Raw genomic sequence first — 10,392 nt, forward strand, 5'->3', positions numbered from 1 at the left:
GCTCTTCTGTGTACCTCGGATTTTGATTTATTCGCATTTGACATTCATCCCATTGATTAGAACCAATGAGCCAGCGATCGTCTACATCTTTCCAATTGTCACAGGAAATTACCACCCTGCTTGGAACATCTTCAGAAATATCACAGGAAACAGCATCAGCTCGATCTGAATCGGTGAGATTCCCATGCTGAAGATGGAGCTTCACAGAACTCTAGCTTGGCCAATGGACTAAGAAGATTACAAGAGGTTGATGGTTCAAGTCATTCATCACATTACGAAAGAGACCTTAATGTTCCTACTACCCAACAAGTCCTAATAACCAAACGACAGAGAAAGAAATGTCTGTACAAGCTGAAGCTGCTGCCGTCCGCACCAACAGAACACCAAGATTCACGACAGCAAGTCTGAATCTTTCGTCTCAGGGGGAGTCATCTCCCTCTGCATTCTAAGCTGCCTACTACCAAAGGATAATGCCTACCCCTCCAGAAATGCAATGCCCTTCCGATCTCTACACAGTACAAAATGCAAATGTCCTCGCGAAAATGAAATGCAATGGCCTTCCTACCTCCTACCAACCAGCCCCCCCCCCCCCCCCCCCCCCACACACACCGCTCATCTGATGTTCATCGCTAGTCCAAAACCGAGTTCTCGTCAGGGGTTAGGACTGGAACCTCGCGGACGGCCCCAACTCTCTTCGATCACTGCTTATCTCGAACTCACTTGAGCTTGCCTTAGACTCGCTGTCTGCGTTACCGCTGTGGCCCCTCCGGCTCCGGCGGTCCTTCACAGGATCAAAACACAAGATTCAGACTTGTTACACAAAAGAGCAGTATGTTTGTATCAGGAGGGGGGGAGGGGGGAGCAGAAGTACAACCTCCCGTGACGGGACATCTTCTGCCTCGAGCATCCGGACAACCTGCCCCATAGTGGGTCTTTTCTCAGAGTCCGGATCAACACACCGCAGTGCCACTAGAAGGGCACGCTTCAGAGCCCGAGTGGCAGGTTTCAACTCCATGTCAGGATCCACCACCTCCTCAGCTCTTCTCGTGCCAACCATCATTTTGAGCCACTCGACCAGATGTACCTGCACCGTCTCCATGTTGTAGCTGATTATTAACGATCGAAGCTGACAAGGAATTGTTGCTCGTGCAAATTTTAGAAAGCACACTTGCCACAATAAATGGAAGTCAAGATACCCATACTCCTAAAAACTGAAATGCATCGTCTCCGATAGTAGTTAGATGCTGCTTTTCTGTGAAACAGATGGTCTCTCGTATGGGCTGTTCTGCAAGCATGATATGACAGCAGACGCTCACCTCATTAGCTGGCCGACCATAGTCAACTGGGTCCCTCCCAGTAACTGATTCCAGTAGTAGCACTCCAAAACTGTAGACATCACTCCTCTCATTTAACAGACCAGTGTTGGCATATTCAGGGGCCACATACCTGAAACAGTAGCAACAAAAGGTGAATGGTTCTTTTCATGTCATGTGAAGCACCACAAAACTTTATACTGCTCTAAAAACATGAAAAACAAATCCCTCAACATGTAAAGGTTCCTACTGTAATACCACATGTTCCAGTTAGTCAAGCAAGGTACTACAAAAATGAAAGAATATCAAGCAAACAACATACCCGAAAGTTCCCATAACTCGAGTTGTGATATGACTCTTCCCTGCACCCAAGAGCTTGGCCAATCCAAAATCAGAAAGCTTGCCATTGAATTCTTCATCAACTAGGATATTGCTAGATTTGATATCACGGTGCACAACTTTTGGTTCTATGGCTTCATGTAAATAAGCAAGCCTGTAGTATATCATCAATTATAAAAATGCCTTAGATGGCAAAACATATGCATCAAAGAAGAGACAAAATATTGAATGGTCCATGTCTTACGCCTTAGCAATTCCAAGAATGATTTTCATCCGGGCTTCCCAAGTAAGAACACCATGCTGACGCATGGCACCATGAAGCCACTGTTCTAAATTTCCATTGTTCACGTACTCATACACAAGCATCCTGGAGTAAGAGGATATGATAATGAGAACACTCAAATAGATTAAAAAACAATATATGATGTATGAAACATATAGATTTCCATGGTAATATATTAACCACTGGAAGTGCTGAATGTGGATGGAGAATGCATATAAACATTAACAGCATCTAAGTTTGTTTCAATACAAACTAAAGTCAAGTCTTCTCATTGACAAATGCCTAACTACAAAGAATTGTTGCCCATTGTAAACAACTAAAACTAAGGGAGCATGATTCTGCTCCCTTCAGTTCACATATACTAAATAAAAAACACTGTTATTTACAACAGTTCTCAGATGACTGCTATAAATACATTTTCTTTTCTTTTTTAAATGTGGAGAAACATATATTATTAGAAGGCATGACAACTATATTTCATTTATTTATTCAGATTTCAAGCTAATATTAATTAAAGAGTGAAATGCATATATTAAGTGCCAAATGAAAAGTTTCTTGTAACAGACTAGTAATCAGGGTATCACAATTTTAGTTCCAAAAATTATTTAAATGTGTGGCTTGTACAGCAGGTAGTACAGTGCAGCAGTAGGTATGAATGTATGATTAACTGGGTAGCCTGGGTCTTGTAGATTTGACACTGCCAGGGCAAATGACTCTTATCACCCACATATGGAAGTTTAGTTCATGGAGTCCATGCCTCATTGGCAGCAATGGCCAGAAAGGCCTCACTAGACACTAGAAGCCTTTGAACCATGTTACAACCACCAACAGTGGCCAGTGATGCGACATCAGTGTTGGATACATCAGCAAAGCAGATAACGACTGGCTTGAGTTCATAGTGCCTAGAATACGCTACAGACAAAATGATGCCGGTTAGGTTACCATCTTTTATCCGAAATGGCAAATCAAAAGTTATATATGGCATCAACCCAACTCTTCTGTAAAGTTCCTGTTTTGCTTATTACCAGATTAGTTTCCTTCAAGGAAGTTCTCCCGGATTATCTCTGAGACTCATCAATTGATGTGTCCACACTCCACAGGGCACATGAAAAGCACATGGACACAACTTGAGACCCAATCTAAAATTCCATTCCAAATTATTTTGATCCCAGAAACACATAAGTGGGCACAAATTAGCTCAGTGTTGAATATAGCTTTCCTGTTGCTTTTATATATGCGCAATACACATTAAGCATGGTTGTTTGCCTTTTGCCTTGTACAATGATATCTTATCTTATGTGTGAAGCCCTGTTGTACTTAAGAGCCCTGTGATATGATTAATGACAGCATGGATGAAGTGGAGGAAGAAAGTGCAGGAGACAATGTGTTTGACGGCACTGAGTTTTTAATCGGGAGGTATAACAGATTGAAATGGAGTAATAAGCTGTACCAAAATAGTAATCTGGGAAATCATAATCATATGTTGGCAAAATGATTCCTCCATATTGCTATAGACACAATATTACCGAATGATTATGATCTATCATGAGCTGAAATTGCAATAGCTCAATGAATGTACTAGTACAGATGCATTCTCAAAGTTAGATGAATTGTTAGAACTTTTTAGGGTTTAAAGTTAAAGATTTTATCATGAACCTAGAATGTGATTATGTATGTATCAACAACAATCAGGTACATACATATGGAAGCTGAACTAAGAGAAAATCTATCCATCTGTCAGTGCAATTGATCAGAAATTAGCTTCACCTGTGTATTCCCTCCACGCAATATCCAAGAAGGCGGACAAGATTCTTATGCCTGACATGTCCAATTGCCTCAACTTCAACCCTGAACTCCTTTTCTGCTTGGCCCCTACAATGACATATCAAACATTGTGGGTATGCTGAGAGCAGAACAATATTTCATGTCCGATATGGAAGGTGTCCTTTAGGTTAAAAATAAACTCCGGGGGTTCTTACATGTTATTAAGGAGCTTCTTTATTGCAACATCAGTACCATTTATGAGGCGGCCACGGTAAACTACTCCATACCCACCTTCTCCAATGACATTCTCCTTAGAAAACCGATTCGTCGCATGCTCCAAATCCCTCAAAGTAAACCAATGCCCCCAACCCAGATGCGAGAACTCAGGGAGACCAACCAATGGCGACGCGGAGACGGTCTGAGAGTACTGCCTCCTAGCATTGCCCGAGCTGCCTTCGTCACCAGAATACGAGCTCCCAGCCCTTTCGCACTGGAACGCGGAGCTGCACTGGCTCAGATTATCTGCATCGCTCGACTTGCTCCTAACCAGGTGCGCGAGCATTTTCCCCGAATCCTTTTCGCAGTGCTTCTTCTCCTGCACGGACAGTGTGTGGCTCTCCTGCACACGGAGGCTGTGGACAACAGCTTGCTCCCGCGCCTCGTCCACCGCAATCTCCTTGGAGACGTCAGGGATTTGGGACAGCGGAACCTTGTCGCAGGGCTTGCCCGGCTTCCTCCGGTGTAGGGACCAGAAGCACATGAAGCCTAGGATGAACAGGATTAGCGCCCAGATACAGATGCCAATCACAATCCATAGCCTCAGGCCGAACGGCGGCGTCCTGGAAGATAACTCTGCCCTCAGGACTCCGCCGGCGGACATCTTTGTTATTCCTCAGCGGCCTGCAGAGACAGCAGCAGCATCGGTAATGCGATGTCAGCATGCCAGCATTAGCGCATGGATGTACACCCGATAAATTTGCGGAGAAAAAATGGAAGGTAGCAGGTTTTAGCTGCGATTGGGTCAGATCCGAATACGCGTAGCTCCCGTCTAGGTTTGGATGTGCGCGAGTGCTCCTTTTTTCCCCCACGGCAGGAACGAAAACAGAGGGAATGGGCTGGCGTACCTGGTGGATGCTCGTCGGTGGTCGCCCTCGCCCGCGAAGTGGCCGGCGAAGACCTGGCGAAGGGCGGCGCGCTCGCGGCTCGCCCAGTCGCCGCCGCCGCCGCCGCCAGCCCGCAGTAGAAGAGCGAGCGAGCGAGCGAGCGAGAGTGAGCGGCAGAAAGGGGGGAGAGAGAGAGAGAGAAGCGAGCGCGGAGCCGCGGACTCACAAAAATCCAGTGCCGTTGCGGCAGCACAGTGGGAGTGGCAGTGAGTCAGTGACAGCGTATGCCCATCGAGGCCACCCACATGTAGATAGACGGCTACAGATTACAAATGCCTTGTCAAACTTCATTTATTGCGGTTTTCTCTTCACGCATACGATACGATCCAGGAGATTGGGAATGAGATGACTCTCGAGATCCATCATCATTGGTCAAGCTCTCTTCAAGACGGTGATTGAAAAATAATACGACGAAAATTTTATGGTTGATGGAAATATGGAATGTAAATAGGTGTAAAAATGTGCGCTTCTTTCTTCTTCGATAGGACTATTTTGTGTATAAGATTGGAAGGTGTTGAGCACCAAAATGAGCCGACGAACGGTTTGGTCCTGGGACCGGACGGTCCGCGCGCGCAGAACCGATTAGGATTCCGAGTTTTTGTTGTAGTTGTTGGCTAGATTCACAAAATTAGTTCGGAGAGTTTGTTTGTAACGGGTCCAACCCCCTTCTCTATAAATACAGAGAAATACGACCAATTTGTAATCATCAAGCGAACCTTAAATCAATTTATCTCGCATTTATTTCTTGTACATTTAGGAGTAGTTCTAGTTTAGTTTTCAATCCCCAAATTTTCCGCTTCTTTTCGACTCTACGTCGATTAGAGAAGTCTAGGTCGGCCTGTCAAGCCTAGACAACACCTTTTAAAGCTTGGCTGAGACCTGAGATATACTCAGAACAACACATGTTGTTCATGAACCTCATCTGTACCATCAATGAATTTCTGAACATGTAACTCCTAATCAGAAGCTGATGTCAAATTGTAGAAAGTTGACTATGGTATATGGAATGAATAATCTCAACAGTTGATCGTCAAGCGTAAGTAGTGTTTTCCTAGAAAATTTTCTTTTGTAGCAAGCAAACAAATCTTCTAAGATTGGGCCAAGAAGATCGGTCACCATAACATTGTACTCCCCCTCGACACCATACCACTTGAGGTGTGGGATACGATCTATGTTTCAAAAAATGAGTGACTAAAAAATAAGCAACCAGAAGGTGTGGGTATGGATCACTGTAAATAAACATATAAATCACAATATACTTACTTCCACTCTGCAGCACAGTAGTGTATAAAACTTTGGATACATAGTGTAGCCGTGGATGTTTTGTTTTCAGACTCCTGACAGGTCAAACCAAAGAAAAGGTGAGACCTTGCACGGTTGCACCAAAAACTTCAACTCTAAGTTTGAAATGGTATATTAAGATTCTAGAGAAGATAAACGCTGTAGTATACTACATAAAATAGTATACATGTCATAGGCAAATTTATTAGCACATGCCAATTTTACATGCAAACAATATATCGGCTTGTCGGTTGTAGCCTTTGGAAACAAGTGAACTTTACACTTGGGGTTGTGATGAAGGTGATGGTAGGTTGGGGCTTGGGAATGGAGGTGGACAGGTGGTCTAGGTGAAGCTAGATCTCCCCGTGTTCCTTCCAAAGTGAATGCATTGCCTGTTCCAGTTGCTCATGTAGCTTGTGGCGGCTTTTTTTAGGGGGATTGTGGCGGCTTATTCACAATGCCACTTACTTCAGATGGACAATTATGGAGTTGAAGAGATTAGATTCTGACTAAACATCATCCAATAACTCATGTTGACATACACATTACTGCTACATAGTTGTTTTCTCTAGATAGCGTAGTAGTAAATAGCCAATGTTTGTTTGTATGTCCAGACCCTTCATTTCATTATCAGACATAGATTAGATGACTTTGGTATTGTCCCTGAAGTGCAGTTAAGTTGCTTCAGTCCAGGTGAACAGAATCTTTTTTCATGCTTTTACGTGCTTTCAACTCATGCCAGATAAAAGTGTCCCTTATAAACTGTAACTTGAGCAATCCATATTTTACTTAAAATAAAGGGTTTTTTTAAGCTGGTGCCCTCACTTTTGCTGGTGTTCTCATTTTTACCCTTAGTTGTGTTTTTTGCTCAGTTTTGCCCTTCCAGTGCTATGTATAAAAACTGAGAAAAAAACACGACTGTTGAGCACCAAATTGAGCCGTCGGACGGTCCCCGCACGCGCAGAATAGATTAGGGTTCCAAGTTTCTTGCTGTGTTTCTGACGAAATTCACATAATTAGCTCGGGGAGTTTGTTTAATTTATAACGGGTCCAGCCCCCCTCCTCTATAAAAACAGTGGAATACGACCGATTTGAAATAATCAATCGAATTAATAACCGGTTTATCTCGCATTTATTTCTTGTACAATTAGGAGTAATTCTAGTCTAGTTCTAGTTTAGCCTTCTAATCCCCAAATTCCTCGTTTCTCTTCGGCTCTACGTCGATTAGAGGAGTCTAGGTCGGTCTGCCGAGCCTAGACAACACCTAGGATCTCTCCTCCCCGACGGGGTCCCTCCCGGGAGCGAGATCCAGGCGCCGTCGGCAACCTTTGCCGCCCCTGCACACGTGCGGACCATCCGGCCGTCGGGCAAGAAACCCTTAGCCCTGCACCAGGTCGCAAACCGTCCGGCCCCTGGCTGCGGACCGTCCGCTCCTGTGCAGAGAGCACCGCCACGGTTCTTGTTTAGTGATTGGCGCCCGAAAAAGGCACCAACACACTTTTGGCGACTCCGCTGGGGAAAACACATATAGACCCATCAAATCAGCCCTCAATGGCCGGTTCAAGGGATAGCTCTGAAGTCTCCCCTAGCAACATCATAGAGCCGACTTGGGAAATCTTGCCGGCTGACGAACAACTCCAGTTCGAGGAGCACAAGGAGCAGCTGATCCAAGAGGCAAAGGCGAAGTTTCTGGCCAACTTCAAGGTAGACAGGAACAATAAAGTCGTTCGGCAACGGGCGACGAATCCGGCTTTGCTCCGACCCACACCAGATATCCCTAATGTAAGTAACACAAACGAGCTACAATCTCTTAAGAATTATGTAGATGAACAGCGACAACAAATGCAAAATATCATAGGGGGTATGCAAAATGATTATAGGAGGCTAGTACGTGTGTTTGATAAATATAATGTTGCAAGTTTTCCTTCGCACGAGGTTGAATTGGGGGAAAACACACATAATTCATCGGCTACAGGTTGTCACGACCAGTTACAACCCCTTTATGGGATGCTGATAGACACGCGCCATGGGCAACCACAACCTCCTACACACATCGGCGATAAATTCACCGATCTACGCATGTCCGGACCGTTCACACATGAGCGCGGACCGTCCGGGCCAACGACGGCCGGTCCGATTTTTAATGAATTACCGTGACATGCGCCCTAGCCACAACGTACTGCGCAGAATCTAAATTACCCAGTCGGACCGTCCGCATACAGCGACGGACGGTCTGCGTACAATCACGGACGATCCGGGCACATACCCAGACAGTTCGCATATACCGCCGGACGGTCCGCATATTCAACCAGACGGTCCGGCGCAAAGTTTTTTGAGGAGGATTGCTACTTGAATCCTCATCCATCCCAGCAACACCTTCCCTCACACTATACAATGCACCAGCCCATTGACACACAGTCTTAGGCCCATGGGAGCGAGTACTTTCCGGCCCCGCCTAGAAGGGCGGAAAGGAACGGTCAATCCTATGAACCATATAAGGCAAATAGTAATGCACCATAAAACTCAAACCAATGGGGGGAAGACAACATGCTAATATCCAGCCAACCCCACCTATGTTTGACCAGAGGGCCGGTGGTCTCGCACTGACTACCATTGATATAGTGAGGGAAGAAATAGATGGGGTGTTCCGAGATAAGCTCGGAGTGAGCATGATCCCTGGGGGCAATCATATTAGAAACCTTATGACAGCCGATTTGATCACCACCCATACCCACAGGGAACCAGGATACCCGAATTCGCAAAATTTTCGGATGACCAAGGAAAAAGCACACGTGAACACATAGGCCAGTTTTTAGCACAATTAGGAGAATTGACCGACACAGAAGCATTCCGCGTGCGTTTATTTTTGTTATCGTTGACAGGAACGTCGTTCGCATGGTACGCCACATTACCTCCTATTTCTATTGTGTCATGGAGAGATTTAGAACAAAAATTGCATGATCACTTTTTATCGGTGAGTATGAGTTAGATTTAGTAGACTTAGTGGCCCTACGACAAGCGAAAGACGAATCGGTCAATGATTACATCCGGAGATTCCGGGATATGAGAAACCGATGCTTTCAGATTCATTTGGCAGAAAAATAGTTAGCATGATTAGCTTTTAATGGATTGCGATATTATTTAAAGGAAAGATTAGAAGACATCCAATTTTTCACGCTAGCACAATTACACAGAGAGCTTAGGCCTGTGAAAGCCGAAGCAAAGAGACTGCCAAAACCATTCGTCATAATGTCCATATAGTAGAGTGCGACTAAAGTAGCCCGGACGACGAATAAACAGAAGTGTATGAGTGTATGTTGCTGAAATGGTTTGGCCAAAGTAGGCCAAATCTTCGGCTTGTTCCTCCTTACAACCGGTTCAAAAGAAACAACAAGAGTAGGTTAAATTTACATTTAATGTTGGCAAATGTGACAAGATATTCAATGAATTACTCAAAAATGGAAACATTAAAATAAATCATATTGTTCCATCCGCCGACGAACTAAAATGTCGTGCATACTGCAAGTGGCATAACTCATTTTCTCATGCCACTAATGATTGTAATGTATTCCGTCGACAGATTCAATCGGCTATTAATGAAGGATGATTGAAATTTCAGGAAATGCAGGTAGACACGGAGCCCTTTCCAATGAACATTATCGACTTCGAGGGCAAAAAGGTCCTAATTCGGCCCAGCACAGCCGATAAGGAAAAGGGCAAAGAAGTCAGCATCGGCAACACACAGGAGGCCGATGAAAGCAATAAAGTTTCTTGCAGGAAAGTAGTGGTGGAAAAGACTCCTGATGGAGGGGAGACCCTGAAGGTGACCATCACAACCTCCGGCATTGGGGGGCAAGCACAGACAAGGGGACAGGCGCGGGAACCCGTGCTGCGCATCATAGACGGTCTGGCATCCAGACGCGGACGGTCCGAAGCTTCTCCGGATGGTCCGAAACATTCCAGCGGACGGTCCGGCTACACTCAAGACCCGCAAAGACCACGTACATTCAAACCACGACGACTAGAGATAGGTACGTGGAAAACAAATACATTTAAAGCAGCTAGTCGGCTGGTCAAAACTGGCCTGACCTTCGATCAATTATTGTCCGAGTATGTGAAAAAGAAGACCAACCCCAGTGACCGGCCAGCGAAGCGACCTCGCTCGTCCATTCATGAGCAACATCAGGTAAGACCGATTGGACCACCTCACCAATTGGAAAAAATGGAAGGTCATACTGTCCAGTTGAGG

The 10,392-nt window shown here is 45.0% G+C and overlaps 1 protein-coding gene across 1 annotated transcript; it reads right to left on the bottom strand.

Annotated features, from left to right (window-relative positions):
- Nucleotides 1-588: 588 nt before the first annotated feature.
- On the bottom strand, nucleotides 589-5,079 carry LOC732828 (probable receptor-like protein kinase At2g42960-like). The gene is made up of 8 exons (NM_001319771.1): nucleotides 4,824-5,079; nucleotides 3,915-4,599; nucleotides 3,703-3,807; nucleotides 1,897-2,019; nucleotides 1,636-1,806; nucleotides 1,317-1,446; nucleotides 875-1,084; nucleotides 589-781 (listed from the first exon to the last, which is right to left on the bottom strand). The coding sequence occupies exons 2-8, from the start codon at nucleotides 4,577-4,579 to the stop codon at nucleotides 659-661; spliced, it is 1,527 nt and encodes a 508-aa protein (NP_001306700.1). The 5' UTR covers nucleotides 4,580-4,599; nucleotides 4,824-5,079; the 3' UTR covers nucleotides 589-658.
- Nucleotides 5,080-10,392: the final 5,313 nt, after the last annotated feature.

Source organism: Zea mays, chromosome 2, assembly GCF_902167145.1.
Source record: "Zea mays cultivar B73 chromosome 2, Zm-B73-REFERENCE-NAM-5.0, whole genome shotgun sequence".
NCBI classification, from domain to species: Eukaryota; Viridiplantae; Streptophyta; class Magnoliopsida; order Poales; family Poaceae; genus Zea; species Zea mays.

What these genes read in the sequence shown, in the direction of transcription:
- LOC732828 (NM_001319771.1), bottom strand. Translation starts at nt 4,579, where the DNA reads ATGTCCGCCGGCGGAGTCCTGAGGGCAGAGTTATCTTCCAGGACGCCG. An exon ending in TGCGTGGAGGGAATACACAG is followed by an intron (nt 2,020 to 3,702) that starts GTGAAGCTAATT and finishes CTCTTACTCCAG; the next exon opens with GATGCTTGTGTATGAGTACG. An exon ending in ATGGTCGGCCAGCTAATGAG is followed by an intron (nt 1,085 to 1,316) that starts GTGAGCGTCTGC and finishes GAGACGGTGCAG; the next exon opens with GTACATCTGGTCGAGTGGCT.